The sequence below is a fragment of the Microcaecilia unicolor genome, chromosome 4 (genome assembly GCF_901765095.1).
Source record: "Microcaecilia unicolor chromosome 4, aMicUni1.1, whole genome shotgun sequence".
NCBI classification, from domain to species: domain Eukaryota; kingdom Metazoa; phylum Chordata; class Amphibia; order Gymnophiona; family Siphonopidae; genus Microcaecilia; species Microcaecilia unicolor.
The window spans coordinates 7,229,045-7,246,860 of record NC_044034.1 but is presented as its reverse complement, the minus strand read 5'-3'; the positions used below and the strand labels follow the sequence as shown (position 1 = coordinate 7,246,860).

At 42.1% G+C, this 17,816-nt stretch overlaps 1 protein-coding gene across 1 annotated transcript; it reads right to left on the bottom strand.

The window, feature by feature from the left end:
• Positions 1-15,628: 15,628 nt before the first annotated feature.
• LOC115467815 (olfactory receptor 51E2-like) lies at positions 15,629-16,610 on the bottom strand. Its single transcript, XM_030199301.1, has one exon. The coding sequence runs from the start codon at positions 16,608-16,610 to the stop codon at positions 15,651-15,653; it is 960 nt and encodes a 319-aa protein (XP_030055161.1). The 3' UTR covers positions 15,629-15,650.
• Between the last annotated feature and the right edge of the window lie 1,206 nt (positions 16,611-17,816).

Here is a 17,816-nt window from a genome sequence, read left to right as displayed (position 1 = left end):
GGTTCTTTTTTCCCACATGCATCACCTTGCACTTGCTCACATTAAACGTCATCTGCCATTTAGCCGCCCAGTCTCCCAGTCTCGTAAGGTCCTTCTGTAATTTTTCACAATCCTGTCGTGAGTTAACGACTTTGAATAACTTTGTGTCATCAGCAAATTTAATTACCTCGCTAGTTACTCCCATCTCTAAATCATTTATAAATATATTAAAAAGCAGCGGTCCTAGCACAGACCCCTGATGAACCCCACTAACTACCCTTCTCCATTGTGAATACTGCCCATTTAACCCATTTAATATAAAAATGGCTTTTAGTTTATGTGGTATATTATATGATTTATTTAGTGTTTCCTTCTTAGATGGTAATGAAATGTATTTAAAACTCTGTGAGAGCACTCCTTACTTGTTACCCTAATTACAATATCTGACTATAAATGAAGAGTTGTCCTAGGGGTGGGCAGGTGTTTGGGAGGGTGGGTGGGAAAACTAAACTAGATCCTGCAGTGCCTGTCAAGCCTCTTAAGACTTGTTACTGTAAAGTCCTAATATCTTGGAGTATAACCTTGGCACACCAGAGCACACCTGAAGTCTCTATTATTTATTGAAGTTTCCTTTTATTGAATGAATACAGATAATTTACTCACAGTCATGATGTTCAGTAGTGTTGCCCCAGGGCACAGAGACTCCGTAATTCTGAGAGCTGTATCAGTGGTTGGAGGTAGAAATCTGAAGAGAGGCAGCTTTATTGCAGAGGTGGGAAATAGTTGAACAGATAGAAGTATCTCAGAGCTGGGTGACTGGACAGTGCAATATCTCATTAGGAAGACATATTCAAGGTAAAAAAAAAAAACAAGTTCGTTCCAAGGAGTGAAGCAGGACAAGTGCTGTCTGAAGCAAGATGGAGAATGCCTCATGGCGAGGGGGAGGGAGAGGCTAAGAAGGGCTCAAACAGGCCCAGGGAGGAGGGGGTAAATAGATCAATGGGAACAGAGCCTGCCATCGGGTAGCAAGGGGTGGTCCTAGAGGACAGAACCTCGATTGGAGAACCTCTCAGGACAGAAATAGTAAGAATGACCAGGAAATGATGAGATTGATATTGAGTAAATTGGTGATCACAAGTTATCCAAATCAGGGGCGTAGCCAGACACCCAAGTTTGGGTGGGCCTGGACCCAAGGTGGGTGGGCAGAACTCCGCCTTGCCCTACAAGTGATTTGGTTTCTCCCTCTCTCGCCTGCATGCATTATGGTCCTTCAAACATTCCCTCTCTCCCGTAAACCTTTTAAATAACAGATTTTCACTGGCAGCAAACAGTTGTTGGGAGTTTTTGGCTGGTGGGGCTTGGGGTCCCTGCCAGCTACATTATAGGTGTGTTGCTACTTGATGGGCCTGAATCTAAAGTGGGTGGGCCTGGGCCCACCCCAGCCCACCCTTGGCTATGCCACTGATCCAAATCAGTGGAACCTGTGCACAAAGTTATATCGTTGAATATCTCTGGTTATAATTACATGCATAGTTTTCCTAACTTTAGGGCAGACCTTTCACTTCAACCAGACTTATTCCCATCACTTTATCTGCCCAATGCTGAGGACTAACACTGAATGAATGAAACATAACTGCAGGTCAGGAATGTCTCTAGTTTAACATCTTTTTATGCGGCTAAATCTTCCATAAACGATAAGTTAGAGACACAAAATTTACCTGCAGAGTTGGGGAGAGGAGATTTGTCTGGTTAACTCTGAAAGTTAATCTCTTGCATGCCAGCAATTCAATACTATCAACTACATCTTAACAATTGTGATAACCTCTGGTATTTTCAGGCCAGAATTTTATTTCAAAGCCTGTCTTGTGATTTTTAAGATAACTCATGGTATCACTGCTTCAATACTTGTTTCCTGTGATAACTTTCCCAATGCATGAAGCTGCTTTTTGGCTACAAGATTACTTAGCCCTGCATCTACCGTCATTTAAAGTAGTTAGATATTTTAAAAATGCTTCTTTTTTTGGTTTGTTGCAAAATTAAAATATGGACTGATCTTCCTATGGATTTTAGATATTTCAGTAGTTACGTTTTGTTTCAGAAAGTTTTGAAAACTTGACTGCTTAAAAAATATTTACGTAGTAAATCATATTTTTGTGGGTCTCTTAATGAATGACATTATGTGCAACATGGTTTATGTGGAATCCCCAGGTATTCCTGGTCTCTTTTCATGTGATCTGCATAGAACTTATACGGTGTTTGCAGAAAATACATATTGTTTTAATATTAGTAATACCTCCTGGTGAACAGAATATAACAGTTGCAATACTGGGTCAAACCAAAGGACCCTGTAGCCCAACAGCCTGTTTCCAGCAATGACTAATTCAGATTTCTCTCGGTATTCTGTTGGTTTCTTTGCTATTCTCAGCCTTTGTGTTTCCACCATAATCAGTGCATTTTTTCTAGCGAATAAGGTGCCGGTACTCAAATGCCAGGCCACCCTTCAGGGGTGGGGTGATCACTGCGGGACACACCCCACAATAGCCAGGCCCCCTGCAACCAGTCACAGAATCTATGACAAAGCAGAATCAGTGTGTAGAGCCTGAGCTCTTTCATTAAAACTCAGGGACCATGGGTCAATTTTAGCAGACAATGGAAAAGATGCCGGTACTCAGTACCCCCAAGTACCCCCTCAAAAAAAGCCCTGACCATAATACTTCCTGTATTCAGCCCAGGCAGTCCATGTTTAGCTGAGAATCATCTAGATGTAAATTTTCACACAATTCAAGCTATGTCGAGCCCAAGGTGCCCACATACAATGCTTCGCAATCTTGATTTGTTCTAGAAATGTGCACTTGCACAGCCTTAAAACAATGGTGGAAAATATACAGTATGCCTTAGCCACAAGCTAACGGAACATGCAAGTTTATAAAATGGAATTGGACATGGAACGTTTCCAACCACACTTGCAAAATGCCCACAGATCATCTCTTTTTTAAAATCCCAAACGTGCAACTTGCTAAGAATGCATTGCATTAAAATTCCTCTAACCATATTATCTCTAATTTAGGAAGGTTACTACTACTACTACTTATCATTTCTATAGCGCTACCGGACGTACACAGCGCTTCACACTTGAACATGGAGAGACAGTCCCTGCTCGATAGAGCTTACAATCTAATTATGACAGACAGACAGGACAAATAAGGGATAAGGGTCAGGACAGACAGGACATATCAGGGATAGGGGACAGTTGAAGGGTTAGGTTTAGGAGTTAAAAGCAGCATTGAAGAGGTGGGTTTTTAGCTTAGATTTGAAGATGGCCAGAGATGAGGCTTGGCGTACTGGCTCAGGAAGTCTATTCCAGGCATAAGGTGCAGCAAAATAGAAGGAACGGAGTCTGGAGTTAGCGGTGGAGGAGAAGGGTGCAGATAAGAGAGATGTGCCCAGTGAGCGGAGTTCCCGGGGAGGAGTGTAGGGAGAGATGAGAGTGGAGAGGTACTGAGGAGCTGCAGAGTGAATGCATTTGTAAGTCAGTAAGAGGAGTTTGAACTGAATGCGGAAATGGATAGGGAGCCAATGAAGTGACTTGAGGAGAGGGCTAATATGAGCATAACGACAGTGGCGGAATATTAGTCGTGCAGCAGAATTTTGAACACATTGAAGAGGAGAGAGATGGCTCAGTGGGAGACCTGTGAGAAGCAAGTTGCATTAGTCTAAGCGGGAGGTGATAAGAGTGTGGATGAGGGTTCTGGTTGCATACTCAGAAAGGAAAGGGCGAATTTTGGTGATGTTATAGAGGAAGAAACGACAGGTGAAGCGAAGGAGAGGGAGGAGTCGAAGATAACTCCAAGGTTACGTGCTGATGAGATGGGAAGGATGAGCGTATTATCCACAGAAATAGAGAAAGTGGGGAGAGGAGAGGTCGGTTTAACTCTGATTTTGCATATATAAAAGCTGCTTAATAGCCCGATTTGGGGAAAACCCCCTTAGTGAAGAGAGTCTAAGGCACTGATATTCAGCTCATAGCAGTCATCATTTTTTAAAATGCTGACCGCCAGGATTAAACTAACACCGGATACTCAGCTCTGATATCCGGACACTGGCTGTGGCTAAATATCCGGTTTAACACTATGAAACCGTGCTGTCCACTAACCATAGAGTTAAATTGCCTCTCTGTCCTGTTCTCTCTTCCCCCTTGCTTTGTGTCCCTTCTCCCTCTTCCACTCCCTCCCCCTAGCCCCTTATACCCCTTCCCCTTGCTCTCATAACCCTTCCTGGCATCAGCTTTGGCCTGTATGTTTATTGCGTAAACCGCTTTGTCGCCTGTTAAGGATCATTAAGCAGAATATCAAGTCTACCGAAGAAAGCAAATACATGGATAAAGTTAGGACAGTCTGTTTGCTGTTTTAACATTATCTGGTTGATTATCTAGTTAGCTGTCTGAATATGGCTTCAAACTGGGTAACCTGCTGCTCCACCCAAGCTTCGCCTATGGATCACCCTATCATCATCATTCTGGATCATGACAAGGCAGTAACAGGACATATTCAGTGGCATTACCCACCCCTAGCTGTCTGTTCGTCTGTCCAATTTAGATTGTAAGCTCTGTTGAGCAGGGACTGTCTTTTCATGTTAATTTGTACAGCGCTGCGTAAGTCTAGTAGCGCTATAGAAATGTTTAATAGTAGTAGTAGTAATTATCTTCTAACCGGATAGATGCCTTTGAATATTACCTCTAAATTCTTGAATGCACTTTTTCATTGACTTTTCCAAGGAATTAACACATCTCTAGCTACATTCCTGGACACCTTCAACGTAGCTCTGAAAGCCCTTGCAAAAAAATTGCCAGACGAGTTCTCAGCATTGCCTGACTTCTAGCAAACACACTGAGAACACTTGATCATGGAAACCAAGTTCATAGCAAGCTCTCTGCTTCCTGTAGACTATAAAGAGTGTTTCACTTACTGACACTCTCAAAACACTCAACCGACTCACCAGATCCTGAATAGGTGAAGATTGAGCATGATCTGCATGTTGCATGCAATTACAGCTGTTGCCGAAATTGCACACAGACAGGCAGGCAGGGGTGATATATATATAATGCCCCTGCAAAGCCGCACAGGGATGCATTAATCACCGTAGTGCCACAGCTAATTCTAATCTCATTAGCAAGGTACCTGCTTTGCAGCTCAGGGAATTAAAGACACTATACAAACTGTAAGTAACTCTTTCCTTCCCTGGGAGAAACAAGTGCCTCTTGCACCACGTTTCAAATACCTGTATTGCCATCATCTTCAATGGGATTTCTCTCTGATAGCTCAAATATCACAAATCCATTTTCTGGGTCCATATATGATGTTTGAGGAACTGAAGCATGCATTGGAGAAATGTGCATTTCTTTTGTGCTAATTTCAAGTTGTAAACATCTGAATGTCTACTCTTAATTACAGCATCTTCATTGGAATAAATACTGGAGTTTTAATCATCAAAAAGGTAGATGGGTTCCACGCTATTTAACCCCAGGGATAAGCAGTGGATTTCCCCAGTCTATCTTAACAGAGGTCGTGTTAAGGACCACTGGGACTTCACTATTGCCCATGAGCAGACATGGTGGACTGGAAGCAATTTTTGCAACTCCCTCCATATTTGCATCCTGTGTGGTAGTACCATTCACACAGCTCTTGGCATGGCACTGCCAGAGATTTTTCATGTCATATTTTAGCTTTAAACCCACGTGGAGGGGCATAATCGAACAGGGCGCCCAAGTTTTCCTGGTGCCGTCCTTGCAGGACAGCCCCATGAAGGGGCGGGGAAACCTGTATTATCGAAACAAGATGGGCGTCCATCTTTCGTTTCGATAATACGGTCGGGGACGCCCAAATCTCAACATTTAGGTGGACCTTAGAGATGGTCATCCTTAGGTCATCCTTAGAGATGGTCGTCCCCGGTTTTCGGCGATAATGGAAACCGAGGACGCCCATCTCAGAAACGACCAAATCCAAGCCATTTGGTCATGGGAGGAGCCAGCATTCGTAGTGCACTGGTCCCCCTCACATGCCAGGACACCAACCGGGCACCCTAGGAGGCACTGCAGTGGACTTCAGAAATTGCAGGTGCATAGCTCCCTTACCTTGGGTGCTGAGCCCCCCAAAACCCACTCCCCACAACTGTACACCACTACCATAGCCCTAAGGGGTGAAGGGGGCACCTACATGTGGGTACAGTGGGTTTCAGGTGGGGTTTGAAGGGCTCACATTTACCACCACAAGTGTAACAGGTGGGGGGGGGGGGGGGGAATGGGCCTGGGTCTGCCTACCTGAAGTGCACTGCAGCACCCACTAAAACTGCTCCAGGGACCTGCATACTGCTGTCATGGAGCTGGGTATGACATTTGAGGCTGGCATAGAGGCTGGCAAAAAATGTTTTTAAAGTTTTTTTTAGGGTGGGAGGGGGTTGGTGACCACTGGGGGAGTAAGGGGAGGTCATCCCCGATTCCATCCGGTGGTCATCTGGTCAGTTCGGGCATCTTTTTGAGGCTTGGTCACAGGAAAAAATTGACCAAGTAAAGTCAGCCAAGTGCTCGTCAGGGACGCCCTTCTTTTTTCCATTATCGGTCGAGGACACCCATATCTTAACCACGCCCCAGTCCTGCCTTCATTACGCTGCCAATACGCCCTCATGAACTTTGGTCATCCCCACGATGGAAAGCAGTTGAGGGTGCCCAAAATCGGCTTTCGGTTATGCCGATTTGGGCAACCCTGAGAGAAGGACGCCCAGCTCCCGATTTGTGTCGGAAGATGGGCGCCCTTCTCTTTTGAAAATAAGGCTCTCATTTTCAATACAGATGGACATCTCAAAATGGTCAAAAAAAGGTCCATCTGCCAAAAAGGTCCAAATCGCCATTTTCGAAAGGCAGAATTTGGACATTTTACATTGCAGTTCATCCAAATAACAAGGGGAGCTGGTTGATATTGTGTATCTGGATTTTCAAAAGGCGTTTGACAAGGTACCTCATGAAAGGCTACAGAGGAAATTGGAGGGTCATGGGATAGGAGGAAAAGTCCTATTGTGGATTAAAAACTGGTTGAAGGATAGGAAACAGAGAGTGGGGTTAAATGGGCAGTATTCACAATGGAGAAGGGTAGTTAGTGGGGTTCCTCAGGGGTCTGTGCTAGGACCGCTGCTTTTTAATATATTTATAAATGATTTAGAGATGGGAGTAACTAGCGAGGTAATTAAATTTGCTGATGACACAAAGTTATTCAAAGTCGTTAAATCGCGACAGGATTGTGAAAAATTACAAGAGGACCTTACGAGACTGGGAGACTGGGCGGCTAAATGGCAGATGACGTTTAATGTGAGCAAGTGCAAGGTGATGCATGTGGGAAATAAGAACCCGAATTATAGCTACGTCATGCAAGGTTCCACGTTAGGAGTTACGGACCAAGAAAGGGATCTGGGTGTCGTCGTCGATAATACACTGAAACCTTCTGCTCAGTGTGCTGCTGCGCCTAGGAAAGCGAATAGCATGTTGGGTATTATTAGGAAAGGTATAGAAAACAGGTGTGAGGATGTTAAAATGCCGTTGTATCGCTCCGTGGTGCGACCGCACCTTGAGTATTGTGTTCAATGCTGGTCGCCGCATCTCAAGAAAAATATAGTAGAATTGGAAAAGGTGCAGCGAAGGGCGACTAAAATGATAGCGGGGATGGGACGACTTCCCTATGAAGAAAGACTAAGGAGGCTAGGGCCTTTCAGCTTGGAGAAGAGACGGCTGAGGGGAGACATGATAGAGGTATATAAAATAATGAGTGGAGTGGAACAGGTGGATGTGAAGCGTTCGTTCACGCTTTCCAAAAATACTAGGACTAGGGGGCATGCGATGAAACTACAGTGTAGTAAATTTAAAACAAATCGGAGAAAATGTTTCTTCACCCAACGCATATTTAAACTCTGGAATTCGTTGCCAGAGAACGTGGTGAAGGTGGTTAGCTTAGCAGAGTTTAAAAAGGGGTTAGACGGTTTCCTAAAGGACAAGTCCATAAACCACTACTAAATGGATTTGGGAAAAATGCACAATTCCAGGAATAACATGTATAGAATGTTTTTACGTTTGGGAAGCTTGCCAGGTGCCGCTGTCGTGGACAGGATGCTGGGCTCGATGGACCCTTGGTCTTTTCCCAGTGTGGCATTACTTATGTACTTATGAAGCATGTTGAAGACATGTTTTGGGCAGGACTAGGTCAAGCCCAAAATTAGGATGTCTTCCAGCGATAATGGAATGGGAAGACACGTCCAAGGCAAAAAAGAAGGACGTTTTTATCTAGACCTGTTTCAATCTCATCCAGGGTACAAAAAGCTGCCCTGATTGAGCAACTGACCACTGGAGGAATGAAGGCATGACCCCTCCTTCACCCCACAGTGGTACTGACCCTCTCTTACCCCCCTAAGGAGAGAAGGTAACAGTGGATTCTAGGCTTTATGACAGCTTCAGATATTATGGCCATTCCTATTAGAGCAACAACCAAGTGTAAGGAGTAGCCTAGAAATACTTACTGAATTTATAAGACACCTGCCAGCGTGATGGTCATTGTAGTGGTGGACAGTAGGTTTATATCTGTTCCTGTAGGGCTCACAATAACATATAAAGTGTTTATCTTTCTGCCCTCTCCCAGTTATAAAGGTACTAGTTACCTGTAACCTGGAATGTCCAGGACTTCAGGAATTATGATCCTAACGCCACCAGGTGGAGAGGCAGAAAGACACAGAAGGCTATAGTAATATGAGAATAACGAGTAATTGTTTATTACACTTACCAATCAGGAATACAATTAGAATACGTAATATAATTAATTAATTAATTAATTAATTCTCATATGAGACAGCAACCGGGACACAAACGTGACCTCTGACATTAACTCTCTGATTGCCTCTGTCCATAATTCACCTTTTCTACCCTTTTCTCCCATAGGATAGTATTGGAAGTACAAAGTCAGCATATTCTAGTAAATTCTAATTTACAGAAGCAAAGCTTTACTTTGCAAAAACCATCTTCCCAGCAACCAAAGTTATGTCTCTTCATTATCTGCTTCCATAGTCAGCAACAAATTTCCCCTTACATTACTATATTCATGCACAGTATTCTCTTGCCACACATATCTTTGTTATGACCATATCTGCCTGTCTCCTCAACAGAAAGGGCAAGCTGACATGAGACTCACATTCTGTGTAATTTCTTATGATTTAGCTTCTCAGTGATTCTTAACCTGTTCATAACCTGTTCACAGAGGCCTAGCTTTGCTCATAATTCTCAGTTACTGTTGTAAAATTATTTTATGGTTCATAACCTGCATATCCCATATAAACAAAAGGAATTAAGGTGGGATTTGTACTTGGGTCCCATTGTTTAAAGTTCATTGCACTGACTATTAAGCTGTCCTTGTGCTCTTCAGGGAGGTCTGTGGGGTCATTTTTGTACAAATGATGCCTTGAACGTTTCATTTTGGAAAATGGCTGTTCATTTTGGATGTTTTCAGTGCAAAAATGTCCTTCCCATGTATTTTTGAACAGGAAATCCCAATGCTTTTCCAGATTGTAAGCTCCTTGAGCAGGGACTGTCCTTCTATGTTTGAATTGTACAGCGCTGCGTAACCCTGGTAGCGCTTTAGAAATGTTAAATAGTAGTAGTAGTAGTAGTACAATGGCTTAATCAGAAGCATACCGAGTTCTATCAAGATTGGGTTAATGTGATCCTTTTCATTAGTCCTCTTCCTACCTTCATTCAAGAATCCTGTATTTCTCTTCATATATATGCACATGACATTCTACTACTATTTAGTCCTTCTAATCTAAATTTCTTGCCTCTTCAACAATGCCTACAAGCAGTGGTGTGCTGGAGCAGGGCTCTCACAGGCTCTCGAGAGCCGTTTGTTAAGTTTTTAAGAATTTTGGGAGCCGGTTCTCCATGGCTACTTTAACAAATGGATCCCAAAATGTGGGCTTGGGCCCCTCCTGAATTCTCTTTTACTTTGCTGGCGAGAGAGAGCCCCCTGTTAACAATTTACCAGCACACCCCTGCCTACAAGTGGCTTTCAGATCATCATGTTGTGATTAACTGTAGCAAGATGGTGGCCTGTTGGCTGACGGGACATCATATCGCACCAACTGCATCACTTCCATTGCTTGGTTCTCTCATTTCTCCAGTTTCCAGTTTTCGGTACTTAGGAGTCTTTCTTGGTTCTAGTCTTTCTTTTGAACCACAGGTCTCTGCTCTATGTAAATCCCAGTTTTTTCTTCTTTGACAACTCAGATCTGTTCGCTCACTTTTCGATCGTGACAAGTTCCAGTCATTTATACTATCTCTTTTTATGACCCGATTAGATTACTGTAATATTGTCTATTTAGGGATGGCCAAGATTTTAATTACTAGGCTCCAGACACTTCAGAACACAGCTATTCGATACAGAATGGAGAATCCAAGATGACGTTCGTGAGAGGCGCTGTGCTGTGAGCGTTCTCATTTCTCCACCGACCTGCGCTAAGCTTTCTTTCTAACCCCTTAATTAATGGGGAAACGAAAGGGGAAAACAGCGGCTAAAGCCTCCTCTAGCCCGGGTTTTATCCCAGTGGTGCGACAGACTACGATGGAGACGTTTTACGCCCCAACACAAGGACTACAGTTACCGACCTTGGTTGGGTCTCCGGGGGTTCTTTCTGGAGATCTTAGCTCTGAGACGGTCTCATTGAGCCCGCCTCAACAAACGGCACCTCCAAGGCCCGCTGGAGCGATTCTCCCGCAAGGAGAGCTGCTGCAGACATTGACAGCATCTACAGGAGGCCCCGCGGGAACGTCAACACCGGGAAATTTATCAACTGAAGGCGGCCTGAGTGGAGTACCTACTCAGGCCTCTCCTATCCTGGCGACTCCAGCGACGGGTCCTGGAGGATTTGTAAGACCTGCCGTGGTTACATTGGAAACCCTGTTGGAGGCAATCCAGGCTTTGAGTTCGACTGTGCAACAATACAATGATTTACTTAAAGCTGAAGTAGCTGAAAGGAAACTTCAACATCATATGTTAGACGAAAGGGTGAAGACACAAGAAGAAAAATGTGAGTTTAACAGTACTGAAATTAAAAAGTTAAAAGTGTGCTCTGAAACCTTGATTGTTGATACTGATAAGGTTCAGAAGAAGACTGAATACTTAGAAAATCAGTTAAGACGAAATAATCTCAGATTCCTGAACTTTCCAAAGTCACCAATGTTACCTGCAATAGAAATGTTGAAAAAATATTTCTTGGAAGTTTTGGGAATACCAGTTGACTTATTTCCACCTATAATAAAGGCATATTATATTACAGGACTGAGAGTACCGTCTGTCCCAAATGTATCACAAAATTTAACTGAGTTACTGCAAACCTCTTTGGAGGTAATTACAGAACGTACAACTTTGCTGGTAACCTTCGCCTTCGAGTCTGACAGAAATAATGCTTTGAGGCTCTACTTCAGAAACATTTCTCAACAATTTCTTGGGTCAAGGATACAAGTTTTTCTGGATTTAAGTAAAGCTACACAGAGATGGAGAAAGGAATTCCTAGTGCTGAGGCCACGTATTTTAGCACTGGGAGGTTCTTTTACTTTAAAATTTTCCTGTAGATGTTTAATTTCTTTGAACTCTTTGACCCTGGTAAATTGGCAGAACTTATTTCCCACAAGGAAAGTGACACAGCTGAGTGGTCCTTGACTGCTCCAACAGGTAGCGGAAACCGCTGGTTGGGTAACGAGTTCTAGCCTCTCATAATATTTCTTTTTGCTAAAGATTGAGATAATATGTTTCTCTTTAAATAATTACCTTATATCTTGGAGCTATTTTTGTGGACGAATTTAAATGTTATTTTTCCTGCTATTTAACTTGAGTGATACCTTATTTTTTCTGGCATTTATTTTATGTAAATGTATAAGTGAAAATATGATCATGTCACTTCTGTTTTTCACGATCATCACCGGTTACCAGTCCAATATCGCATCCAGTTTAAAGCACTATTTTTGGTTTCAAAGCTTTCCATCAAGGTACACCTCTACATCTGTCCTCATTAACTATTCCATACTCCTCGACATATGTGTTATGCTCTATTAACGACTACCGTATGGTCCTGCCAAGGCCTCATGTTGCCCAACTTGAAACGACCCATTGTAGTGCATTCTTTTTTGCTGTTCCCCATCTCTGGAATCCCATGCCTTTATCTCTTGATGGTGAACTCAATGTAAAGAAATTGAAGGCATTATTGAAAGCTTGGCTATTCCAGCAGGCTTACTCTGTCTGATCAGGATGGCTTCAGAGGTAGCTGGTACTTGAGAGAGGGAAACTTTTTACGCTTGCATGTGATATGTGTGTGATGCGACTTGCATGTGTCCTATCAATTTATTGATGTTCCTTTTATTTTGCTTTTATCTTGTTTTTATTGTTAACCACCGTGCTCTGCTTGTCAGTTAAAGGCAGTATAACAAGTTACAAATAAATAAATAAATCGTTATATTGTAATCCACCAATCATGTGAATAATCGTAAGGGTGTTTTAGTTATTCAACTAGACTTGACAGAGGCTTTTGATGTAATAGATCAATCAGTGCTCCTTTCAAGACTTGAGCAAACTGGTCTCTCTGGAGTAGTTTTAAAATGATTTAAATCGTATTTCTCAAGATCCAAAAATTGAATCAGATTTTTAAAAAATGACTTGATGATCCAGGTTATTTTTGAACCCCTCATGTGACTCACCTACTCCTGCCTTTTTCCCATTATCGAAGATCAGCCTATAGCAGAGGTAGGCAACTCCGGTCCTCGAGAGCCGCAGGCAGGTCAGGTTTTCAGGATATTCACAATGAATATGCGTGAGATAGATTTGCATACCTTGGAGACAGTGCTTGCAAATCTATCTCCTGCATATTCATTGTGGATATCCTGAAAACCTGACCTGCCTGCAGCTCTCGAGGACCGGAGTTGCCTACCCCTGGCCTATAGTAACAGGAAACATGATCACATCTTTGTGTAAATTTGGAGTCTAATCTTTCATTGTCTTTCCATATTTCAAAGATAACGAAAAACTCTTTTTTCCCACTTGAGGAAAATTAGATCATTAAAACATGGACTCAATTTTAATGCGACCAAGGAATCTGCATCCCTTAGTAATCAGTAGAACTGACTATTGTAACTCACAATTGGTAGGTTGTCCTCTATATCAACTAAAACAGTTTCAGTTAATTCAAAACCCAAAACACGACTGTATGATTGTTCTACAATGCTTAAACCTTCTGATCCTGTTATCCCTTTATTTCAAGAATAACATTGGCTTCCGGTTTCGATTTGCATCACGTGGAATATCTTGATAACGTCACATCAGGCATATTATACAGGGATGCCAACATATTGCATGCCTTACTTCTACCATACCAACCGCCTCATCATACATTGCTTTCAGTTGTGTGGCTCTTACCTTTTGGAACTCAAGTTATAAGACGTTTAAAATAGCCCTTAAGACATGGCTTTCCAAGCAAGCATGTCCTAGAAGCTGAAGATAACAAAGGATTTAAAAAATATATTTTTAGGTAATATAAGACAAAAGGCAAGACACAATAATGACTGTTTCTGTTTCCCTACCTTTTGTGTTCAGTAACAGTAAGTTTATAAGGATTATATTTTTGTTTTATGCATTTCCTTCCAAATTTTTCCCATATACTACCAGATTCTATATATTGCGTCGAGATTTCCATGCAGAAATCGACATCAGCATTTACACCAAGTTTTACTTGGCTTAACTGCCTGTGACTAAATTTAGTCGCGTGGACGGACACCCAGCGCATTCTATAAACTGTGTGGAAAGTTAGGCTTATTCTATAAAGTACAACTAAATTAAGGTGTACTTTACAGAATGCACTTAAGTGAATTTCATTTTGCCGCTGAATTTTTAGGCATGATATCCATAATGTTTTGTTCATTTACTGATCTCTGAGTTAGATGTTTCTCTATTTTCCATACCAAAATATATATTGTAAACTGCCTTGATAATACATTCTCCAAAATAAATAAATAGCTGCGTTTTGAGGCAGTTCTAAAGATTTCATAGATAACCTCGGTAATCCAATATATGATATACTGCAGTAATTGAGAAATGGTATAACCAGTAGCTGCTCCACCATTCAAAAGTTCTCTGGTGAAATCGATGTATGTGTATGTGTGAAGATTTTCTCATATCTCTTGGATTCAGAGGTTTGTGTTTCAGCATCCTAAAACCTCCCACTGTTTAAAGTTTAGGTTGCCACGTCACAATCTCAGCAACATGGTCTGAAATGCATCATTTTTTACCTCTGACATCTACAGTATTTTTTATTTAATTTATATTTCTCTCACACCTTTTTCAGTAGTAGCTCAAGATGAGTTTTATTCAGGAACACTGGGTATTTCTCTATCTCTAGATGGCTCTTAAGCTAATTTTGTACCTGAGGCAATGAAGGGTTGAGTGACTTGCCCAAGATACTAAGGAGCAGCAGTGGGATTTGAACCTACCACCTCTGGATATCAAGACTGGTGCTCTAACCACTAGGCTACTCCTCCATGCTAAAGGTTGATTGTTTTTGGTGGTACCGATTATGTCTCTCCCCCCTACCACTTCTCTCCCAGCCATTCCTAGCTGTTGTTCTGCATCTGGGGGTGGTTAAACCATAACAATCTGGCCAACTGCAATAGAGGCTGAATTGGAAAACATCTCCTACATCACGTGCTCTTTCTGCGGTTCCAGCATGATGCATCTCAAGAAGGTAACCAACCTATTTTGGAAAGAACATCATCAACAAATTCTTACCCAACACTCTCCCATCCTTTTTCAGGTCTCTCAGTAAATGATGACATTGGTCCAAGTTAACACATCGTTGTCTTGTACTGGTACACATTTTTTTATTTTTTTATCTTTTTAAATACCACTTGCAAGTCTGAAAGCTATCAAAGCGGTGTACATTCAGGTGTCCCTGGAGGGCTTACAATCTGAGTTTGTACAAAGTAGGCACAACACCCTTATAAGAAGTACGTGAAGCCCAAGTATAATAATGAGAATTAGACATTCTGAACTTGATATCTCTCTTAAATAATAAAAAGGGCAAGCCTTAAACAATTCTTCAAAACCAATAATGATGTACAAAGTAGGAACGATAAGATTCATTCCACATTAATGTGTGAAATAGTAAGTTGCCTCCATTTTATGCACATAGATCTGATTCATATTCATTCTGGAAATCCTGAAAATCCGACTGGGTTGTGGACCTCTAGGACCGACATTGAGTACCCCTGCCCTAATGATAGTTGACCTTGAAACTCGCAAAGCCTGCCAACATTTGAAAGCCTTTAGGGAGCTAGAGAGTTAATCATTAGTCTGCAGTGAAGTACATTGCACTACGTGAACATTTTAGAAGGCCAACTAGAAACATAGTTATGCTATATACTGAAACTGATCTTCCAGAATTAGATGAGTTGGACGTTGTTTTGCCTTTCCACCAGCTTCCACAGCACATTTGGATCAAGGAGCCAAGGTCTAAGTTAGTAGTCAAGCCCGTATCTCTTACTTAATGGCAACCATTGATTAGCTGCTGAGCACTGGAAAACCATCCTATGAATTGGGAGGACTGGGTTAAACTAAAGACAACATTGAGATTCTACGTTGGAATATCTTCAGTGCCCTCCTTCGGATCTGCTTGGTTTTCACACCATACACGATAGGATTTAGTGCAGGGGGTACAAGAAGGTAGACATTGCCCATAAAATTATGAGCGGTAGGAGCTAAGCTGTTTCCAAACCGGTGTATCACCGACAAGCCAATCAGGGGGATGTAGAATGTTAAGACTGCGCAGAGATGGGATACGCAGGTGTTAAATGCCTTAAGGCGTTCCTGTCTGGATGCAAGCTTTAGGACTGTTCTCAGAATTATAACATAAGACAAGAAGATGAGCAATGAATCTACACCCATGACCAAGAGAATGGCCAGTAAACCATATACTATACTGGGTGTAATATCAGCACAAGCCAGTTTCATTACATCCTGGTGCACACAATAGGAATGGGACAGTACGTTGTTTCTGCAAAAGGGCAACCTCATAATCAGAAGGGGAAACGGGGCAAAGAACAGCACACCTCGGACTATAGCCATCAGAGCTACTTTGGCTATGACTGGAATGGTAAGAATGGAAGCATGTGTCAGGGGATGACATATGGCAATGAAGCGATCGAAAGCCATGGCCACCAAAATTGTTGACTCAATGGCTGACAGGGAATGAATCAAGAACATCTGGATCAGACAGGCATCAAAGGAGATTTCTGTTCTATCAAACCACAGCAGCATCAGCATTTTGGGCATAGTGGAAGTGGATAAAAGTAGATCAATGACAGCCAGGATAGAGAGGAAGATGTACATTGGCTCATGGAGGCTTGGTTCTGTCTTGATGATGAAGAGGATTGTGGTATTTCCTAGTAATGTGATGATATATATTGAACACAGAGGGAATGCGATCCAGATGTGTGCAGCTTCCAGTCCAGGAATGCCGATCAGGATGAAGCTAGAATGGCTGAAGCCAGTAGCATTGGAAGAGATCATGGTGTACTCTGCTTCACGAGGTCCCATGTCCTGTGGTGAAGAAAATGAGTGATATTATTTAGGAGGCATTTTCTTCAGTAGACGTCTCTGTTTGAAGATGTATTTTGGGTACAACTCATCATAATTAATCAATTAAGGTTAAAAGTTATCAAATTAGCCTTGAAAAAGTCACTCAGAGGCAGTATACACAGCGATTGCTAATTACAAAATGAGAACCATTCAGTACTATACCCTTCTCTGTCACAATGACTCTGTGCAACACTTTGAGATCTATGCATTGGAGCATCATGGGGAGGGGGCACTAATATGTACATGCATATTACATGCATAAATGTTTAGAACACTAGTATGTGTGCACATACATGCAGAATGCCGACCAAGTGCTATTCTGCAAAAACCCAGTTAACTTACACAGAGTGGGCACAGGGGAGGAGCATAAGAGAGATAGGTAGACGTAACTTATACAATACTGTTGCCACCAGCTCTATAAATGCATCAAAACTGAATTGCACTAGCATTGTACAATGCAACACTGCTTGCCCTGGGATTTGTAGTATGGAGTGTTGCCATGATTTGGGTTTCTGCTAGGAACCTGTGACCTGGCTTGGCCACTGTTTGGAAAACAGGATACTGGGCTAGGTGGACCATTGGTCTTATGTTCTTATGTTCTTATCTGCAAATTTAATCACCTCACTCGTTGTTGCAATTTCCAGATTATTTATAAATATGTCAAGTAGCACCAGTCCCAGTACAGATCTCTGTGGCACTCCACTATTCACCTTCCTCCATTGAGAAAAATAGCCATTTAAACCTACCCTCTGTTTTCTGTCCAATAACCAATTCTTAATCCACAGAAGGATATTGCCTCCTATCCCATGACTCTTTAATTTTCTCAGAAGTCTCTCATGAGGTACTTTCTCAAAAGCTTTCTGAAAATCTAGATACACTACATCAACTGGTTCACCTTTATCGACATGTTTATTCATGCCTTCAAAGAAATGGAGCAAATTGATGAGGCAAGACCTCCCTTGGCTGAATCTATGCTGAGTCTGTCCCATTAAACCATGTTTGTCTACATGTTCTGTAATTATATTCTTTATAATAATTTCCACTATTTTGTCCGGCACTGAGGTCAGGCTTAATGGTCTGTAATTTCCCAGATTACCCCTGGAACCCTTTTAAAAAATTGGTGTCACATTGGCCACC

Coding starts and splice junctions, on each gene's coding strand:
- LOC115467815 (XM_030199301.1), bottom strand. CDS start 16,610: ATGATCTCTTCCAATGCTACTGGCTTCAGCCATTCTAGCTTCATCCTG.